General features: G+C 48.5%; 1 protein-coding gene and 1 pseudogene across 2 annotated transcripts; one reads left to right on the top strand and one right to left on the bottom strand.

The window, feature by feature from the left end:
• Positions 1 to 21,382, top strand: part of LOC136640328 (zinc finger protein 208-like) — a 211,533-nt pseudogene that overhangs the window by 161,186 nt on the left and 28,965 nt on the right.
• Positions 6,298 to 17,263, bottom strand: LOC136640364 (tigger transposable element-derived protein 1-like). Of its 2 annotated transcripts, none has more exons than XM_066615435.1 (3): positions 17,148 to 17,263; positions 13,862 to 14,547; positions 6,298 to 8,837 (listed from the first exon to the last, which is right to left on the bottom strand). In XM_066615435.1, the coding sequence occupies exons 2-3, from the start codon at positions 14,400 to 14,402 to the stop codon at positions 7,054 to 7,056; spliced, it is 2,325 nt and encodes a 774-aa protein (XP_066471532.1). In that variant the 5' UTR covers positions 14,403 to 14,547; positions 17,148 to 17,263; the 3' UTR covers positions 6,298 to 7,053. The 2 variants fall into 2 exon arrangements, with proteins under 2 accessions (XP_066471532.1, XP_066471533.1); XM_066615436.1 differs by lacking the exon at positions 17,148 to 17,263 and adding an exon at positions 15,473 to 17,056.

Below are 21,382 nucleotides of genomic sequence, written 5' to 3'. Positions count from 1 at the left end.
TTGGATGCCACAAAACCTTGTCCTTGCTCCTGTTCATAAGTATGTGTGTCTCAAGATTATGTTCTTAAATCATGGTAAGCCAAACAACTGACTGCAGCCCAGGACAGTCCTCAGTCTGAGCAACTCCTCACTCAGGCAGACTGTGCTGCTCACAGTCTAGCCATCCCCCCGCCATGTGCCTCCATGACCATCACTACCCGCAGGCCACTAGGCCCCTCGCAAGGACTTTAAAGTATATAACAGCGTTGCAGGATTAGACCAAGGATCCCATTTCTCTTGGTCAATCAGATGATTCCAAGAAATTGACAAGCAAGGCAGAAAGTCAACAGGCCTCCCCCTGCTCTTAAGCCCCCCAAGTTTTAGCGTTGGACTTTCTCTGCCTACAGGAGGGTCTGCTGAGCTATGTTTATACCCCGTTTTTACCTGGCCCACAGGCTTACACATTTGGTCCCTGTTGCAACGTTTGGCTGAAATGATGGGCAGCCCAATCCTGAGCTGCCCAGCGCACGGGGCTGCAGTGATGCTGAAAATGGCCGCCGCTGCATTCAGCGCACCCCATGCAGCTGCCGCCAGCTCCTCGGGAGAAGGGGACTTTCATCCCCCAAGGTAAGGCAAGTAGCCCCACAATGGGGCTACTCAAGTCTACAACGACACAAAGGTCAGCATAGAAGTTCCACCGGCCCTGCCTCCCTCCCGCCCCGCTCGCTCCCCCCACCCCAGAATGCTTCCTCCCCACTCTCCCCACACCCCCACCTACTCTCCATTGCCCGGCGGTCCGCACAAGCGGCAGAGCACTAGCCCAGTTCCAGCCATCGTTGGGCTAGCACCAGTGCTCCACCGGTGCTCTCACCAGTGCTCTACCTTATGGCATGTTTGTGACAGTGTACGCTGGCGGTGAGCCGGCACTCACTGTGTAGGATTGGGCCCTTAACCAATGCACACTGATAGGCCTGACCTTCACAAATTTGCCTAATCCCCTTTCTGAAGCCATCATATCAGTGGCCATCACTACATTCCATGGCAGCCAGTATTTGCTATACATTCTGTGAAGAAATTCATTTACTTAAAAGATTTTTACATCGCTTTTCCATAACTCAGAGCAGCGCATTTCTTAAGAAAACATAATTTAAAATATGATAAACAGCTATATAAAATACAAATACAGTCAAGTCTTATTATCTGCTAGGGCTAAGTTCCTGGAAATTCCCATGATCATGGAAACTGCAGTTACTGAATCATTGATCCTATGGAAAAAATGAGGTTAGGTGCCACAGACCCTCTTTGCTATACACCAGGGGTGCCCAAACCCCGGCCCTGGGGCCACATGCGGCCCTTGAGGCTTCTCAATGCAACCCTCAGGGAGCCCCCAGTCTCCAATGAGCTTTTGACCCTCCAGAGATTTGTTGGAGCCCGCACTGGCCCAATGCAACTGCTCTCAGCGTGAGAGTGACTGTTTGACCTCTTGCGTGAGCTGTGGGATGAGGGTTCCCTCCACTGCTTGCTGTTTCATGTCTGTGATGCAGCAGAGGCAGCAAAGGAGAGGCCAGTCTTGCTTTGTGCAAGGCCTTGTATAGGCCTTGAGCTATTGCAAGACCTTCATTCAGTCATATAAGTTCATCTTTAATATATTCATTTATGTAAACTTATGCAAATTTATTCAAATTTTAAATGTAAATTAATTCTTTTTTTTCCGGCCCCCGACACAGTGTCAGAGAGATGATGTGACCCTCCAGCCAAAAACTTTGGACACCCCTGCTATACACTATGTGAACTTTATGAATCTTACCTTGAACTCTATGGACTGGGGGATAGCGAGGGCAGCTCAACATCTCCAACATCCAGTGCTTCCTCCCCCCTGCTGGCTACCCCTTGACTTGTTGAAGGTTGTGGGGATGGCGATTCCTTCCTTCTCACGGGTGTAAAGAACTCCGACAGCGCTGTTTGCTGTGACTTCCTGCGCAATTCTTTTAATAGCTTGGCGTATGAATGAAATGCGCCCTCAAGTTGGCGTTTAAATTGGAGGCTGCGTTCCACCAAAGGATCCGACTCCTGGATATCCCTGGAAACCTGGTCTAACAACGAAGCCCACTTCTCAAGTTTTCCTATGCTGAGCGGGACAATTTTCGGAGCACCTTCCTTATCGTCCTCCTCGTCCTCCTCTTCATCGCTGTCTTGACAGCCCTCCTTAGCCATAGCATCCAACTCCTCACTGGTAAACTCGATGGCAGGTTGCGTCAAAATTTCAGCAACATCCTCCTCCTGCATGTCGTCAAAGCCATCGCCACCGATCCTTCATGCCAAGCTCACGATAGCTTGCACGTTCTTTTTAATTTGTGCGTCGACACCTTTAAAGCCTCTGAAATTGGCAACACACTGCGGCCAGGCTTTCCCCCAACAGTTGTTTACTGTAGCCTGAGAAACTTTCTCCCATGCTACTTTCACGTAGTCTAACACGTCACGGATGGTGATGGACTTCCAGAAGACCATCATCGTGGAGCCAGGGTTTGCATCCAAATGCTGGCACGCACTACAGTACAGCTCCTGGGTATAATGGCTTTTGAAAGCCTTAATAATGCCCTGCTGCATTGGCTGGAGGGCAGAAGTGACGTTTGGGGGCATGAACAGGACTTCAACATTTGGGTGGGCACTTTCAAGATCCAGACAAATGTGAGCAGGTGCATTGTCCAGTATCAGGAGAACTTTGAACACAAGGTTCTTTTGTGCAAGGTATTGCTTGACCACAGGGACGAAGTGGTTGTTGAACCAGTCCCTAAAAATCTCGGCAGTCATCCAGGCTTTAGGGTTCCATTTCCAAGTGACTGGCAGGTGGTCCATATTCTTTTCTTTCAGGGCACGGGGTTTTTTGGACCTGTACACCATCAAAGGTTTGCCTTTGAAGTCACCTCTGGCATTCACACAGAAAAGCAAGGTCGCCCGATCTTTGAATGCCTTACAGCCATGTGCTTCGACGACATTTTTTGAAATGTAGGTACGACTGCCTGTTTGCTTGTAAAGCAAGCCCGCTTCATCGGTGTTGAACACCTGCTCAGGCTGGTACCCTTTCTCCACGATGATTTTAAGTAGGAGTCCTACAAATTCCTCAGTGGCGTCCACCTCTGCAGAAACAGCCTCACTGCACAGTTTTGCATTTTTGAACCTGTATCTATTTTTAAAACGAAAAAGCCATCCAGAGAAAGGCTTCACGTGTTCCTGATTTTCAGTCACGTTTGTAAATTTCTTTGGTTTTGAGCCTTAAGCTAGTGGCATCCAGAACGCTTCCCTTTATGCCGATCATCTCATTCATCCATATACTGAGCCGCTTTTCCATTTTCTCCATCGCTTTGTCGCGAACCACTGAAGTCACTTTAGCAGATTCCGGTGCAGATTCGCGCACACGCTGACGGATATCATCTTCCTTTTGACGGATCGAGCGGACAGTCGATTCATTTATACCGAATTGCCTGCCTACGGAGGCTACTGATCTTCCAGAACGAAGAAAGTCAAGCACGCGGACCTTGTCCCTTAAGGTCATCACGGAGCGTTTACGCTTTGGAGCGCTGGGGAAAACACTTGTGTTCGCCCTGCGCTTCGCTGCCATGCTTGAAACTGTAAACCAGAGTACAGAGTGTTGAAACAGAGTAAACCACTTGTTAATAAGCCGTGAGAACAACAGTTCAGCCAGCACTTAGCACTAACTGTGACTTGTTCAGCCTGCAAGGTTCTATAAAGCAAGTGACAATTCTCAGATTTGGGTGCATTGCAACTACAATGGAGTTCTGACCATTACTTCTCCCTTTCACGGTCATGTTGAGAATCCAGGAATGAGGCTGCAGACAAGCCTGGGTTTGCAATCCCAAGGCTGCCAGTTGGGGTTGGCACTTTACAGCAAAAGTAGGAAGCAAGACAGTCACAAAGGTTCCAGGGATTTTTTAAAAACCCTTATACAGCCTGTAAATATGGGAAAATTTTACTTGGAATGACTGGCATACTTGCCTCCTACCCATAAGAACAGCCCTGCTGGATCAGGCCATAGGCCCATCTAGTCCAGCTTCCTGTATCTCACAGTGGCCCACCAAATGCCTCAGGGAGCACACCAGATAACAAGAGACCTGCATCCTGGTGCCCTCCCTTGCACTGGCATTCTGATATAGCCCATTTCTAAAATCAGGAGGTTGCGCATACACATCATGGCTTGTAACCCGTAATGGATTTTTCCTCCAGAAACTTGTCCAATCCCCTTTTAAAGGCGTCCAGGTCGGATGCCGTCACCACATCCTGTGGCAAGGAGTTCCACAGACCAACCACATGCTGAGTAAAGAAATATTTTCTTTTGTCTGTTCTAACTCTCCCAACATTCAATTTTAGTGGATGTCAACATGGTTACAAAATGTTTCCTTCTTAATAATGGACATATGCCGATTTACATAGAATGCGTTAATCAAGACAGATGCAGATCCTTCTCCCACTCCCCCATGGTATAGGCTTCCTCATGAGGAAGCTGCTTGAACCATTCACTAAAGAGGCTATGCTGTGCCTCCAAAACTAGACGTGATAGGGCAAAGCAGATGACACCCCAAATATACCCAGGAATTGGTGTAACATTTAAGGAAGTCAAATGTGTGTTGGCCTGTGTAAGCAAATCCATGGATTCTGTGGCTAACAATGAGTATTGTCTATACTTTCTCTAGTCTGCTTTGAAGCCACCTCCATTTACTCTTGCCAGAAAAGTGAGGTATAATTTAGAAAAGACCAAAACAAAAACAAAAACCACCTACCATTCATTGGGAAGTCCAGGCTAATGGGTTCTGAGCTGTTTGTGACAGATCAGGAGAGAGATCTTGGGGTGCTGGTGCACACTTCAATGAAAGTGTCGACCCAATCCATGGCGGCAGTGAAGAGGGCTAATTCCATGCTTGGGATCATTAGAAAATGCATTGAGAATAAGACAGCTAATATTGTAATGCCATTGTACAAATCGATGGTAAGGCCACATCTGGAGTATTGTGTCCAGTTCTGGTCGCCGCATCTCAAAAAGGATATAGTGGAGATGGAAAAGGTGCAAAAGAGAGCAACCAAAATGATTACTGGGCTGGGGCACCTTCCCTATGAGGAAAGGCTACAGTGTTTGGGGCTCTTCAGTCTCGAAAAGAGGCGCCTGAGGGGGGACATGATTGAAACATACAAAATTATGCATAGGAAGGATAAAGTGGATAGAGAGACGCTCTTTTCCCTCTCACACAACACCAGAACCAGGGGACATCCACTAAAGTTGCGCATTGGGAGAGTTAGGACAGACAAAAGAAAATATTTCTTTACCCAGTGTGTAATTAGTCTGTGGAACTCTTTGCCACAGGAAGTAGTGACGGCATCTTGCCTAGAAACCTTTAAAAGGAATTTGGACAAATTTCTGAAGAAGTTCATTATGGGTTACAAGCCATAGTAGGTATGTGCAAGCTCTTGGTTTTAGAGGCAGGCTGCCTCTGATTGCCAGATGCAGGGGAGGGCACCGGGACGCACGTTGTGCCTGTTGTCTTGTGTGCTCCCTGAGCATTTGGTGGGCCACTGAGATACAGGAAGCTGGACTAGGTGGGCCTTTGGTTGATCCAGTGGGGCTCTTCTTATAGTTTTAGTGTTATTGGGGCGGAGGGTCTCTGTCTCTCTGCACTTTCTCATCACTGTATAAACATGTCTCTTCTTTAGCTGTTTTCTGAACTAAAAAACCTCATAGGGAAGATGCTCCAATTTGCTCACCATTTAGACTGCTCTTCCCAAAGCTCAAGGGGGCTGTCAGCGATCAGCAAATCATGCTTGGAGGAAACACACAACAGATTCCCAGGTGACAGTTTGGATTCCTTAGAAGGCAGTATCATTTTTTAAGATGTTGAGCTTGTACAGAACCAAGAAAACCTTTCAACTGCTAAAGGTTACCTGGTGTTTCTGGTGCAGACTGAAGAGAATAGAACTCTGTTATCATTCAGCAGCCATTCAGAATCTTGAAGACCACACCAAGAAATATCTCCAGCCCCTTTGTGAAGTACTGCCTGTATGTGCACACATGAGTGTTGTCTACATAGTCCCCCTTATCCACGGGGATTTGGTTCCAGAACACAGGTGGATAAAACATTCCACAGATATTCAAGTCACAAGATGTTAAAAATGACGTAATAAATTTGCACAGACAACATAAAATTGGAGCAAATTGTGCAAATGGCATAGTTCAACATACCGAAACTGTCTAACAGCCTAATTGCCCAAGACATACAGAAATTGCATCAGACATATGGAGACAGTTGTTTAAACTTGCACTGATGGCATTTTTATTACTGTACAGTCAATATAAAGGTAAATATACAATAAATGTGAATACCGTACTGTATTTATTCCCAACTCCATGACGGTACAGACAGCTCCATGAAGGTAAATTGCTGAAACATAACTAACTTGCCTGAACTTACGCCCAAAGGAATAAATTTTTGTAATCCTTGTATTTATCTAGCCCAGGGGTGTCAAACATTAGGCCTGGGGGCAGGGTGAGCCCACCGAATGTCTTTGTCTAGCCCTCAGGCTCTCCCAGCACCACCATCAGCTGATCTCCGCTGCTGAGCTTGGCTGCGGTGTCGCTGCTGAAAGGGAAGCCTGTGTGATAAACGGGCTCTCCCATATCATGAAATATGATCAACATTTGCATATTCTGTCATCTGCAGTTAATGAGTTCCTAAGTAAGAAAAAGTACTCATTTCTGGTCATCACCTGCTTAACGATGTCACTTTCTGATAACGACATCCCTTCTGGCCCTCAGCGGGCACCGTGAATGCTATTCGGCCCACTGCATGAAACAAGTTTGACACCTCAGATCCAGACAGTTCCACTGAGGTACAATTTTGGGTGGTCACAGAAAACTGCTAGACTGTAATTACTGTCTAATGAAAAAGGTCTCTCACAGGGCAGCACAAAACGTACACGAGTTCAACAAGATTTCGGAAACTTTAGAACACGTGTGTCTTGCCACCGATGCCTCTGATCACAGGTGTCTTGCCACTGAACGTGGAGGTTCTATTCATCCAAGCGCAGGTGCTTTGGAGGAGGCTCAAGGAAACGGACGCTGGCATTTGTGGAGGTCGAGGGCTGGGAGTCCTCAAAGGTTGAAGGTTCTGGCTTCACAACAGGAGGTTGGACGTTCGTTAGAAAGGTCGTTACGGGAAGCTTCCTCTTTGCTTCATCAAACAAATCCTGCAGCGGTTGCAGGCAGGTCGTTATTCCTTGGGTGACGCAGACGGCTCTTTCTACTGAAGGGTCGTACTCAAGGATCATGTCCTTCAACACTTGCGCCTGCTCAAAAACCGCCGCCAGTTTTTCGAGGGTCCGAACCGATGGCTCGGCCTCCTCCGCATCTTCAACGTCCTCGTCTTCGTCATCTGTAACGGAGTTCAGCAGGTCTGCAAGTTCCTCGTTGGTAAGTGTTCTGCTGTGCTCCTCTATGTGTTCCTCAACGTCTTCCTCGGTCATGTCGGAGAAGCCTTCCCCACCCACTTCCCCGGCGATCTCCAAGATTGCCCGAACCTCTTCGTCAATGGTGGGGGAACCCCTAAAATCACGGGCTGCCCCAGGCCACAGCGCCTTCCAACACGCCTGGACGGTCTCGGGCTTCAGGGCATCGACAGCCTCTGCGATGAACACAACGGCATCTGCGATGGTGAAGCTCTTCCAGACGTCCATGATGCTGCAGCGAGGGTCAGCCTCAAGGGCGGCACAAACACTCCGAAAGGTCAGGCGGGTGTAAGTAGCCTTAATGCACTTGATGATGCCTTGATCGAGCGGCTGCAGCAGCGACACTGCGGCAGGAGGCAGGAACTTCACCTTCACGTTCTTGTTGGCAAAGCTGAGCGAGGGGGGATGGCCGGCAGCCTTGCCGAGCAGGAGGAGAACCTTGAACGGCAGCCTCTTCTCTTCCAAGTACCGCTTCGCTTCCGGAACAAAGCACTTGTGGAACCACTCCAAGCACAAGGTGGCCGTCATCCAGGCCTTCTTGTTGTGCTGCCAGAACACGGGCAGGCAATTCTTGTTTCTGCCCTTGAGGGCCCGGGGACTGCGTGCTCGGTAGATGAGCCCTGGCTTGATCATGTGCCCTGCTGCGTTTCCACACAGCACCAGAGTGAGGCGGTCTTTCCATGCCTTGAACCCTGGGGCCCGCTTGGCACTCCTGTGGAGGTAGGTCCGATTGGGCATCTTCTTCCAGTACAAGCCAGTCTCACCACAATTAAAGACTTGCTCAGGAAGGTAGCCTCTCTCTTCTATGGCACTCCTGAACTCTTCTGGGAACTCTGATGCCGATGCCGATTCCCCTGTGATCTTTAGGTTCTTGAGGTTGTAGCGCTTGACGTAGCTGACCAGCCATCCCTTACTCGCCTTGAACCCCTTCCTCTCGCTCTCTTCAACCCCTTCGCTGTAGTGCTCGTACAGGCTGAGTGCCTTCTCTCGGACAATTCGGCCATCCACAGGGACGTGCTTCTGGGTCATGTCCTCCAGCCAGACATTCAATGCTTCCTCGGTCTTCACAAGCACTTTATCCCGGACCAGAGAGAGCACTTTGGCAGTTGTCGGGTCAGATCTCACGTTGGCCCGGATTTCAGCCTCTTTTTGCTTGATCGTGCGGATGCTGGATTCGTTCTTCCCAACCTGGCGGCCCACCTCAGCAAACGACATGCCACTCTTCAGAAGATCCAAGATTTCTATTTTCTCGCTCAGAAACAGCACTTTACGCTCCCTCTTTGCCTTTGAGGGACCACTCTCCGCACTCCCTGGCTTTTTAGCAGCCATTCTTGCAGAATTTGTGCTGCCTGTGTGAGAACACAGGAGACATTAACAAGATCTTAAAATAGGAGGGGTGGGGAACTGTGAAATCGGGGGGGGGGCAGGACTGCTTTCCTTTACTGAACTCATTGTGGTGCTGAACATTGATTACTGCCTGGGGACATGCATCTGAGCCAGTGTGATGGTTGTGATGTGAACAGCCCATCTTTGAAGGCTTTGGGATGGCAACTGAGCAAGGAGGTGCTCTGTGTGGTGGCGCAGCTGGAGGGGGTGGAGAACTCAGGCTGGCAGGGAGCTGCAGCGAGGCAGGCAAGCGGCTCCTCCCTTCGGAGCCATTCCCGGCGGGGGGAGCAAAATGAAGCCATACCCGCCTCGCTGAGGCTCCCTGCCAGCCTGAGTGATCCAACCCCCCTCCAGCTACGCCACTGGCTGTGTGCAAATGTTTTGGTTCAAGACTGTGCTATTTAAAACAGTTTTGTACTTTTAAACAATTTTTAAAAATGTTTTTAAAACGTTTTGGGGAACATGCTTTGGGGCTGTAACTTGATGGAAACTTCATAGCTTCAGAAGTAGAATAGGGGGGTGGGACCAGCAGAGGCCTCCTCTCCTGGGTCTTTCCCCCCCCCCCCCCAGGTTCCTGTTCTTCTGCTGAATCCTATCTTCCCTTTCAAGCCTCAAAGTCCAACACAGGGCTTCTCAAGTCAGTGCCAGCTAAATAGCTGGCGCTGCTCCAAGAAGCCCCATTGAGCAGCCTGGAACTTTACTCAGGGTAAAGGGACAAATGTCCTCTTACTCCGAGGAGACTTCCAGCCTGCTCAAATGCAGCACAGGATACAGAGGGCACCGGTATTCCTGTGCTGGATAGGACTGGGCCCCAAGTGCTTCATTGGGACAAAGTGCAAAGGTAAGAGAAGGCAAAGCAAGTTAAGCATCTGTGGGAGGAGAAGGCAGTTGTATTCTCTCATTCACTTACTCTAACCTGAGGAGGGGAATTTGAAGGTCTAGCAATTGGAGCACAGGAGTAAAATGGGGGAAATAGACATACATACATACATACAGGCAGGCAGGCAGCAAGAAAGAAACTGAACAGGTGAAGCCTGAGAGCTGATTCTGAAGAGAATTACAGCTCAAATATAGACTGGTCTACTCCGAGCAGGACCAGGGCCTACTTGACCCAAAACAGGTCCTTGGAAAACAAACAAAACAGAGAAGGACAAAAGAAGGAAAACCAAATATTAGGGTTTAACTTTAAACAGTTTTAAGTTCTGCCTCCAACTATAAGTTACGGGCACAATCCAAACTGCACCTTGGGCTGGTACAAGTCCCTTGTGCCTGCCCAGGAGAGTTGCAAACATGCTGTAAGGCATGTTTGCACCTCCTCAAGAGTTGGCTGGGCTGGCACAGGGATGCGTGCCGGCCCACAAAGGCTGAATCCTGCCTCTGCATCGACTTGATAGGGGAGGCTTGTGTCAGCCGAGCCTAGCCGACACAAGGGTCTGGGGAGGGCAGGGAGGAGGCATTCTGGGGCAGGGGAGGATGGGCAGAGGGCAGTCCGGGGGCTGGTGGGGAGAGGGAGGCGGGGCCAGACCCTAGACCCCATTCCCGAGTGGCACGGAGCAGCTTCAAGTCGCTCCGCTCTCCTCAGTCTTATGCCACCTCCTGAGGTGGCACAAGTCTGAGAAGACCCATTGGGGCTGTGGTGGTCTTGCCTCCAGCTTAGCCAGTCTGGGTCCCTATCTTGTGCTGGATACAGTGCAGGCCTCCTGGTCTGCCGGTTTCAAGATAGGATTGCGCTGCACGACACTAAAGCCTAATTCAGCTTTAAGCCATTTCTGCCCAACATTGCATATACTCAACAGGGACCAAATGTGTACAGCTGTAGGCTGGGCAAAAATGGATTAAAGTAAAGACAAGCTTGGACTTTAAATACATTCCAGCCAAAGAGTTAGTATTCCATTAAGAGGGCAGGGATCCAAAGGGCAAATTCCCAGACAGCAGCAGCTCCTGGGGTTAATCAGGATAATCAGCCATCCTGCAGGTCACATCTTGGAGGTGAGACTTTTTAACCAGCCAGAAGGGCCTGCTTGTAAATAAGCCCTTTCCATGAGCGGCAAGCGTGTCTCCTGGGACCCAGCGCCTCACTGGGAAAAAGTACCAAGGTAAGAGAAGACACAGTGAGTTAAACATCTATGCTAATTTAGCAGCGGGATGGCAGCCACGTCCCAAACACTGTCCTTCACTTCCCTTGAGAAGAGGAGGAGTCCAACTACATTAAACTTTCTACATTAAACTATGCACTGGCACATAGAAATGTTTTGGGACAAGCCGAGCCTGTACAAGAGGGATGGGTTTCACTTGCACCAAGACAGAACCGGACTGCTGGTGCATAACATTACAAAGCAGCTTTTAAACTGACCCCTATGGGAAAGCCGACATGAGCTGAATGACATCTGGTTCGGGACTCCTCATCCCTATGGAATGAGGACAAAGAGGTTCAACAGCAATAAGGTAATGACCAATTAGGAATTATGAGTGGAAGCATGATGGGACACGGACAACCGGTCCACCAGAATGAGAGGATGTTCTTATGTAAAGGTACAAACAAGTAGCCCTTCTTGGGGGACCTGGTATATAGGTGCTTTTCTGCAAATGCCTGAAGTCTCCGATTGAAGATTGGGGAACTGGAATCTTGGTGGCTAGGAAAACAGTGATATAGTAGGCCTAATGGAAACCTGATGGGATTCGTGGGATACCACAATCCAAGGCTATAACCTCTATAGGAGGAAAAGGGAGGGACACACTGGAGGTGCGGAGGGCATCTATCCAGCAGAGTAAACTGAAGGCAGGCCCACCATAGAATCTCTGTGGGTTGGAGCAATGTAATACTCGGGGTATTATCCTCTGAACCAAAAACCTGAAGGGGACCTTGAGATACAGAGACAAATCAGGGAGGCGTCAAGGAGAGACAGGGTTGTAATCACGGGGGACTTCAATTATCCTCATATTGACTGGGTCAATTCCTACTCTGGACACAGAAGAGAGATCACATTCCTTGACATGCTAAATGACTGTGCCTTACAGCAGCTAGTCATGGAGGACGGATGACTATGGATTTATTATTGTGTGGTACTCATGACACGGTTAGGGATGTAAACGTTACTGAGCCTCTGAGAAGTCACTGGGGAACAGTGACCATGCTACAATCTGTTTTGCCGTGCATCTCGGGGAAAGAGTGCCAAGCAAATCTGAAACAAAAACCCTTGACTCCCAAGGGCAGACTTCCCTCAGGTATGGAGACTACAGCAAGTCCTCAGTTAAAGTTATCAATAGGTTCTTGGAAACTGGAACCTTAAGCAAAAGAAGTTAGAACGAAACAAAATTTTTACCATAATATATGGTAAAACATAACATAAATATATGTGAACAAGGGTTACGTTCCTACAGGATATTTCTGGTCATAAACACATCACCAAACTTCTGACTAAAGACCAAAAACACTAATATTAAACATTGAAATAATGTTTAACATAATTATAATAATGAATCAATAACCACTCTCTCAATTGGTGGGGTCAATAATTGCTATCTCAGTTGGTGGGCTAGCTCAGGGCTTTCGTATGTAAAGGCGTGTATTACAAAGGCTTTGTATGCCAAAGTATGTCAAATGTACTGTATTGCGGAAAAGAGGTGGAAAATGCTATGACCCAAGTATCTGTCCTGGGACTGGTGCTTTTCAATTTGTTCATAAATGACCCGGAGTTGGGGATAAGCAGTGAGGTGGCTATGTTTGCGGATGACGCTAAACTTTTCCAGGTGGTGAAGACCAGAAAAGATTGTGAGGAGCTCCAGAAGGATCTCTCCAAACTGGGAGACTGGGCAGCAAAATGACAGATACGCTTCAATGAAAGTAAGAATAAAGTAATGCACATTGAGGCTAGAAATCAAAATTTCACATATAAGCTAATGGATTCTGAGCTGCCTGAGATAGCTCAGGAGAGAGATCTTGGGATGCTGGTGGACAATTCGATGAAACTGTCCATTCAATGTGCAGCAGCAGTGAGAAAGGCCAATTACATGGTTGGGATCATTTTAAAAAGGGATCAATATTATGATGCCACTGAACAAATTGGTTAGGCCAGAGTATTGCATAAGAAGAGCCCTGCTGATCAGGCCAAAAGCCCATCTAGCCCAGCTTTCTGTATCTCACAGAGGCCCACCAGATACCTCCTTTGCATCTGGAATTCAGAGGTAGCCTACTTCTAAAACCAGAAGGTTGTGTATACTTCCCTTTAAAATACACCTGGGCCCTCAGATACCATCACCACATCCTGTGGCAAGGGGTTCCACACATTAATTACAGTAGTTTCCATTGCATACTGTTCTGGTTGTCACATCTCAAAAGGATATAGCAGAAGTGGAAAAGGTGCAGAAGAGAGTGACCAAAATGATCAAAGGGCCGGGATATCTCCTTTGCGAGGAAAGGTTACAGGATGCTTCCGTCTAGGCATCCGAGGAAATCCATGGGATGGATGGAGTTGATAGAGGGATGTTCTTTTCCCTTGCGTACAACACCAGAACAGCTGAGTGTCAGGAGAGTTAGAAGAAAACATTTTTTTATCCAGCATGCAATTAACCCATTTCTGTCCAGCCCACTGGTGTACACATTTGATCCCTGTTGTGTATATGCAATATTGGGCAGAAATGGTTTAATTTGTGGAACTCCTTGCCACAGGATGTGGTGACAGTACCTGTGGGCTCAGGTGCCTTTAAAAGGGGATTGGACAGATTTCTGAAGGAAAAGTCCATCACAGGTTACAAGCCATGATGAGTAAACGCAACCTTCTGGTTTTCATAGGCTATCTCTGAATGCCTGATGTAAGGGAGTGGCAACAGGATATGGATATCTTGTTGTCTTGTGTGCTCCCTGTAGCATGTGGTGGGCCACTGTGAAATGCAGAAAGTTGGACTAAACAGGCCTTTGGCCTGATCCAACAGGGCTGCTCTTTTTATTTGAGATTTGGTTATGGATACCTGGCGGGGTCATACTCACTTTTGCAGAGGATTCCACGGGTCTTCATTCTCCCAGAGCTCTGAAGACCTTGGTCTGAAGCCTCCTCTTCTAATTCGATCTGGATGGACACCGGCTCCATTTCTACCTTGGCCTGGATGGCTGGCAGCTTCTCTCCTACCATGTTCTGGACAGGCGATTCATCTTCTAGCATGTTTAGTGCAGAAGTCTCTTCTTCTAGCTTAATCTGAGTGGCTAGTTCTTCTACTGGTGTCATCTGGTCGGACAAATCCTCTTCTAGCTTGATCTGGATGGCCAGTGGCTCTTCTTCAAGCTTGATCTGGATGGGCTGCTCTACCAGCATGTTCTGGGCAGAAGACTCCTCTTCTAACTTGATCTGGATGCATAGCTCCTCTTCTGGCTTGCTCTGGATGGCCAGCTGCTTCCCTTCTAGTATGCCCTGGGCAGAAGGCTCATCTTCTAGCTTGATCTGGGTGGCTGGTTCCTCTTCTGGTTTCATCTGGATTGCTGATACCTCTTCTTCTAGCTTGATCTTGATTGCCGGTGGCTCCCCTTTTACCATGTTCTTGACAGCCAGCTCCTCTTCAAATGTTCTGGGTAGAAGGCTCCTCTTCCAGACTGATGACTTGATCCTCTTCTAATGAGGTCTGGATGGGTGGCTCCTTTTCTAGCACACTCTGAACAGTCGGTTCCTCTTCTAACTGGAGCTAGACAAAAAATGTAAAATGGAAGGATTTACCACATCCTAATTTCATCTTGCTCCCCCCCAAGAACATGTCACACAAACCCATTGAAGAAAAAACAAACACAAACGAGTTTGATTTCAGCAGAATAATTACAATGATGAATTCCTAGTCATCTTTATCTCTCCCTCTCCCCTACTTCAAAAAATATTCAGCATGGCCAAGAACAGGGGTGCCCAAACCCTGGCCCTGGGGCCACATGCGGCCCTCGAGGCCTCTCAGTGCGGCCCTCAGGGAGCCCCCAGTCTCCAATGAGCCTCTGGCCCTCCAGAGATTTGTTGCAGCCCACACTGGCCCGACCCAACTGCTCTCAGCATGAAGGCAAATATTTGACCTCTCGTGTGAGCTGTGGGATGAGGGCTTCCTCCACTGCTTGCTGTTTCATGTCTGTGATGCAGAAGCGGCAGCAAAGGAAAGGCCAGCCTTGCTTTGTGCAAGGCCTTTTATAGGCCTTGAGCTATTGCAAGACCTTCATTCATTCATATAAGTTCATCTTTAATATATTCATTTATGTAAACATATGTAAATTTATTCAAATTTTAAATTTAAATTAATTCTTTCTTTCCCCGGCCCCCAAAGCAGTGTCAGAGAGATGATGTGGCCCTCCTGCCAAAAACTTTGGACACCCCTGGCCAAGAAGATATTCCAACATCCATGAAGTTATTAAAATACAGAACCAAACATTACAGCCAACAAAACCAGAAGACCAAATTGGCTAACCAGAAGACCAAATTGGTTTAAAAAAAAAAGAGCCAATTATTTAAATAAATCCTAAGATAACCAAAACTCTAAATATAAAAATATTCATTCATGTTGTGACCCATATTAAGCAAATATAGCTTCTGATCTACTATCATACTTTCACTATTACTGTATTAAGAATACTTACACAGGCATCCTTCCATATCCGCAAGGGATTTGTTCCAGGCCCCCACCCCACAGATATAGAAGCCGCAGATAAAAAGGGGCCCTATTGGTGCAATGCTCCACCCCCAAGTCCCCCGCACACATTATATTCCTCTTCCTCTAACAATCAAGTATGTTCCTTGCTTTTACAGATGCTGTAAGAGCAAAATGACAAGCAGGCAGGCAGTCTGCTTGCTAGGGCAGCGTTTTGCAATCAGTGCTACTTAAGGTGGTGTCTGGTGGTATGTGTAGGACAATCGCCAGACCCCCACAGCCTGACACCGAAACCAGTAATGCAATGTGTCCAACATCAGTAGGAGGCTTGGCAAGCAGGGCTCCACAGTGCACTTTTTGCATGCTTGAGAAAGCCCTTCCCTGCCCGCCCTGAGCCTCTTACTGATGTTTGTTGCATTGCATCTGGCCTCCCAATCCAGAAGCAGCTGCCGGTGACATCATTGCCAGTTAACTTCTGGTGGTACTTCCAATGGGCGGACTATGCAAAGTGGTACAGCAGGGGGCAAATACTGAGAAACACTGTGCTAGGGGGACACAATCAGAACTGTCCTGCTTTGTGTTAATGTTAGCTTAGGGCACAATCCTAAAGCACCTTTGGGTCACTGCAAGTCCCTTGCGCGGGCCCAGAAGTGTCACAAATATGCTGTAAGGCATGTTTGTGCCGATTTGTGTGTCAGGGAGACCGGTGCAAGGATGTGCGCTGGCCTCCCTGTGCTGAAGCAAGCCCCTGGCTGGGTATGTTTGTACTGGCTGAGCTTGGCTAGTGCAGAGGCCGGGGGTGGGGAGGGTGGGAGAGAGGTGTTCTAGGGTAGGGGGAGGGCAGACAGTCCCATGGGTGGGTGGTGGGGCCAGGATCTGGCATAAATGTCATAAGTGCCTCCGTTCCTGGGCAGCCTGGGCTGCTAGGATTTGCACCACCTCTTGAGTAGCCCCATGGGGGCTGCTGCGGTGTTACCCAGGGTAAGGAGAATTACTTCCCTTACGCTTGTTCCAGCGCCAGTGAGGACTGCACCGTGAGTCTCCTCCCTGCAGCGTGAACGTAAGAAGAGCCCCGCAGGACCCATCCAGCCATATCTCCCAGGCAGCAAAGAAGACAGCAAGACGCCTGCATCCTGGTGCCCTCCCTTGCACCGGCACTCAGTGCCAGCCAACCTCTAGGACCAGGAGGCTGCACATCCCCACCTGTGACGTAACCCATGATGGGCTTTCCCTCCATCAACCGGTGCAACCCCCTTTGAAAGGCCCAGGCCAGATGCCATCGCCACATCCTGTGGCAGGGAGTTCCACAGAGTAACCACCTGTCGAGTGCAGGCTGCCTGCCTGTCCTGTGGCACCTATGACAGCAGGAGATGTGGGGAGGGAGAGGAAGGAGGGGATGGAGCCGGGAGGGGTGGAGGCCCCCTCCCCACCACAGGGGGCCCCTGGGAGCTCTTCCTGTGGCGCCTGTGAGAGCAGGAGGTGTGGGGAGAGGAAGGAACCGAGGGGGTGGAGGCCCCCCTCCCCCCACAGGGGGAGCCTGGGCAGGCTCAGGGGTCCGCCCTGCTGGTGGGGGGCGACCGCTCAGGTCCTTTGTCCCCCCCAGCCCCCGTCCTCAGGCACAGCCTCCCCCCTCCCTGAGGAGGAGCTGGTGCCCCCCCACTCACCGGCTCCTCCCCTGCGGCAGAGAGAGGCCTGCAGGGACAGGAGGCCACCGGAGCGCCCTCCGAGCCCGGCCAGGCGGGGAGGCTCACCCAGAGCCAGCTGGGGGATGGCAGCAGGAGGAAGCCCTCCCCGCGCTTCCTGCCTCTCTAGGAATCTGCGGGCCACAGAGATGCCCTGGCGACGGAAGCGGAAGTCGGAGGGGTGGAAGCCCTGGCGGAATTCCTCCTGCACGTCTTAGCCGCTCTAGGAACCGACCGCCAACCCCGACTCTCTGACTCCTGGGTGCCCAGCTGTGCCCTGCTTGAGGCTCCCGGGAGGCCGCGCCATCCGCCGCCATCCTGGGCGCTGAGGCTCCCCCTGCCCTCTGGGCCGGTGCAGGAGGCAGGGGCGTCGCTGGAGGGGGGCGAGGCGCCGGGTCTGGCGGGGGGGCGCACTGCAGGGGGCAGGCAGAGGAGAACCAGGCCCAGCGGGGGGGGGCAGGCCTGGGAAAGGCAAGACTGACAGCCCAAGCCTGTCCCTGGGAGTAAGCCCATTGACTCCAGTGGACTTACTTCTGGGTAGACATCCATAGCACTGGGCTGTGTGTGCTGTGCTCACCCTCTGGTCACACCACTGGCTGTGTTACTATAGTAAGCTTGTGTACTATCTATACTCTCTCTCTCTCTCTCTCTCTCTCTCTCTATATATATATATATATATGCATACATACACACACACACACAATATCTATATTATATATAGTATGCTATAGAGAGAGAATATATATGGTATCTTTATATATATTTTATATACTATAAATATATATATGTATATATATGTGTATGTATGTATAAAATATACATATATATATATATACATATATGTATATATATACACATATGTATAAAATATATAATATTTGTATTGGCAACCTTCAGTCTCGAAAGACTATGGTATCGCGCTCTGAAAGGTGGTTCTGGCACAGCGTCTAGTGTGGCTGAAAAGGCCAATCCAGGAGTGACAATCCCTTCCACACTGGGAGCAAGTGCAGTCTGTCCCTGGTCTGTCTCCCTGGCTATGGGCCTTCCTTCTTTGCCTCTTAGCCTCAGACTGTTGGCAAAGTGTCTCTTCAAACTGGGAAACGCCATGCTGCACAGCCTGCCTCCAAGCGGGCCGCTCAGAGGCCAGGGTTTCCCACTTGTTGAGGTCCATCCCTAAGGCCTTCAGATCCCTCTTGCAGATATAATATATATAAAGATATACTCTATATAAATATACGCTCTCTTTATATTAAGTAATATAATTTATACTAGTTGTATATATATACACATTAAATTAGTATAAATTATATTACTTAATTTGAATTACTCTAACAATATATTAATTAATAAATTTAAAACTATATCACATAGAATTTATCATGTGGCCCCCCATGCAGAAGAAGAACACGGGGGACGCACACACGAAGGAATCCAGAGTTCCCCTGGATTCCAGTTGCTGGGGGATGAGCAACGGAGGCACGGCTTGCTTGGGGGCTTCCCAAAGTCATCTGGTGGGCCGCTGTAGGACAGACAAGATGGGTTTGCAGGGCTCTTGACAGTGGCACCACTAGGGTTTGCATCACTAGGTGTGGGAGGCAAGTGCATCTGATGGACCTCCTTCCATGCAGTGGGCAGGCGTTGGGCCTGATGATGTACCATTATCCTGCCCCCTTTTTTTTCTATAACTTTTGATAGAACTTTTGTTTCATGGCATTGTGCCTGAAATTACACATTGATTGCTATATAAGAACATAAGAATAGCACGGCTGGATCAGGCCACAGGCCCATTTAGTCCAGCTTCCTGTGTCTCACAGTGGCCCACCAAGTAACATGATGGTATCATTCAAAAATACCAAGTTTTAAAATTTTTTGGCCAGTAGTGGTGTCACTCCTGTGCAGCTTGCACCCCCCCCCACCGCACCACAGGAGTAACACCACTGACTCTTAGTCTGATCCAGCATACCTCTTCATATATTCTTATGTGCATTAACAAACCCCTGTATAGCTGGCAAATCCCACAAAATCTCCACCTACAGGTTGCACTCTGAAAAGTCATTGCACAGAAGAAAACGGGAATAGACTTTTATGGGGTCTGCAGCTGTTTCTAGGGCAGCTGTCTGTAGTACTGAATTACAGATGAAGGAACAGAGGAAGAGGGATGGACAATTCATGACTACAGACAGTTGTCCTAGAAACAGAGCTGCAGAACCCGGAAGAGTCAGCTATTTTCAATTGCAGTGCTCCAAACGCCCACAGACATCTGTGGACTTTGTGGCACATCAGTGTGCTGCAACAGAACAGCTGAAAATGGAATACAAAGACAAAGTGCCCTATTTTAGGTCTGTGTGTATGAATATCACTCAATTAAAAGACCCTGTGTTGATTCAGCATCATTTTCCATTGATTTCAGTTTGCGTAAACATATATGAATAAAACAATCCTGCTAAAGAAAAAGGTATTGTTTAGATTTCTCTCCCTCTGACACACACACACACAGGGTCACAGCAAGCACCATCTCAAAAGAGGCACTTACTCCTGTGTGAAAAAGAGCACAAAACTGGTGCTGTCTCAGAAAACAAAATACAAGAGCACCCTGCAGACAGAAATCTAGTGAGTCAAGGGGAAGGCTAGATGGGAACATCCCTTGACACGCTAGTCTTCTGTAAGCTGTAAGTTTTGCTTCTATGTATCATGAGGTGGTACAGTCAAGGTGAAAATCTGCCTGCTTGATTGTGCTGAACCAAAGTCACCATCAGAATACGAACGAAAAGCCACCAAATTGGATTGTAACCTTTTTCATGGGAGGGCTTCTGTAACGTTCATAGACACCAGACAGGCAGATGGCTGCAGAATAAGATAATGTACTTTGCCCCCCTTTAAGCCTCACAACAACCCTTTGAGGTAGGTTAGCCTCAAGACAGAGTCAAGTCATTGAGTGGACATCAAGGCTGAGCGGGGCTTATGCCTTCCAGGTTCTTGTGGAGTCCAGCACTGTAATTTATTTTTCACATTCTTATACCACCCTTGCTTCCAAGGAGCTCAGGATGGTGTCCATTGTTTATTCCCTCTTTTTGTCCTCATCAAAAGCCTGTGAGGTAGGTGAGTAATAATGACAGGCCATTATTATTAGGCCAGGAAGCTTTGTCCCTGAGTGGGGATTTGAATCTGGATCTTCCAAGTCCAACTCCTGAACCATTACACCATCTGGCTCTCTAACCACATCACTAGCACAGTGGTAGCCCAGTCAGTATGCCAGAACTGATAACTTCAGCATGGAGATAATCAGTGGGGGTCAGTACAAGAGGTTTAACACACAATAAACAGAAATTATTCTTCCTTTCCCTGAATATAAGAAAAGGACTCTGCGTTGCCCAAGAATATCACTGTGCACTCTCCACTTCTCAGACCAGAGACGAGTTCCAGTGTTACCACCTGGGCTTGGGTTTCCTTTGCAAGAGAGAGCACTGGAGACTTTGAGCATGTGAGTAGTATTTATTTACAAAAGATACAAGTAGCACATAAGCAGGGTCATGAAATTCTACAGGCAGCAGATCCACTTTCTCCCAGCAGACCACAGGAGAGAAGCACCCCAAAACTGCAAACAACTATATTTTGCCACAAGCTCACATTACATCAACTTCTTCTCCTGGCTTTTTTTGTTGGGGGGGGCACCCCTAGAGAGATCTCCAGCCACATCCCATCTTAACCATTAACTTTAACACCACTGCAGACCTGTGGAACTCTCTACCACGTGAGGCAAGCAGGACCACAAGCTTACATGGGCTTAAGACAAACTCATGGAAGAAGATAGGTCCATCCAAGCCTATCAGCCACGACAGTTAAATGAAAAGTCCAGGTTCGGACACAGTGTACCTCTACAATATTATTTCCCAGGGAGTACAAGAGGGAGGCTTCTGCCTTCCTGACCTGCTGTTACTTACAAAACAGACTCATTAAGCATGTCTACAAAGGGCCACAGAAGTGCACTAAGACCCCCTGTCCCAAAATGCCAACTGCCAGTACCACAATGAGGTCAGGAACATAAAAAGTAACCTTATCCTGTACCAAGACTGACTATTGGTCCATCAGGCTGGCAGCAGTCCCATTGCAAATGGCTGAATATGACTTGGGCCTAATTCTCAGGTGGGGATTCTGCTCAACCCATTCCTGCCCAGCCCACAGCTGTACACATTTGATCCCTGTTGCGTATATGCAAC

This window comes from Tiliqua scincoides, chromosome 2 (genome assembly GCF_035046505.1).
Source record: "Tiliqua scincoides isolate rTilSci1 chromosome 2, rTilSci1.hap2, whole genome shotgun sequence".
Taxonomy (NCBI): Eukaryota; Metazoa; Chordata; class Lepidosauria; order Squamata; family Scincidae; genus Tiliqua; species Tiliqua scincoides.
This window is presented reverse-complemented; position numbering and strand designations above follow the sequence as displayed.

Excerpts from the sequence above, each read along its gene's own strand:
- LOC136640364 (XM_066615435.1), bottom strand. The coding sequence starts at position 14,402 with ATGGTAAAAGGGGAGCCACCGGCAATCAAGATCAAGCTAGAAGAAGAG. Across the intron at positions 8,838-13,861 it reads CCGTGGAATCCTCTGCAAAA|GCAGCACAAATTCTGCAAGA; the intron begins GTGAGTATGACC and ends GTTCTCACACAG.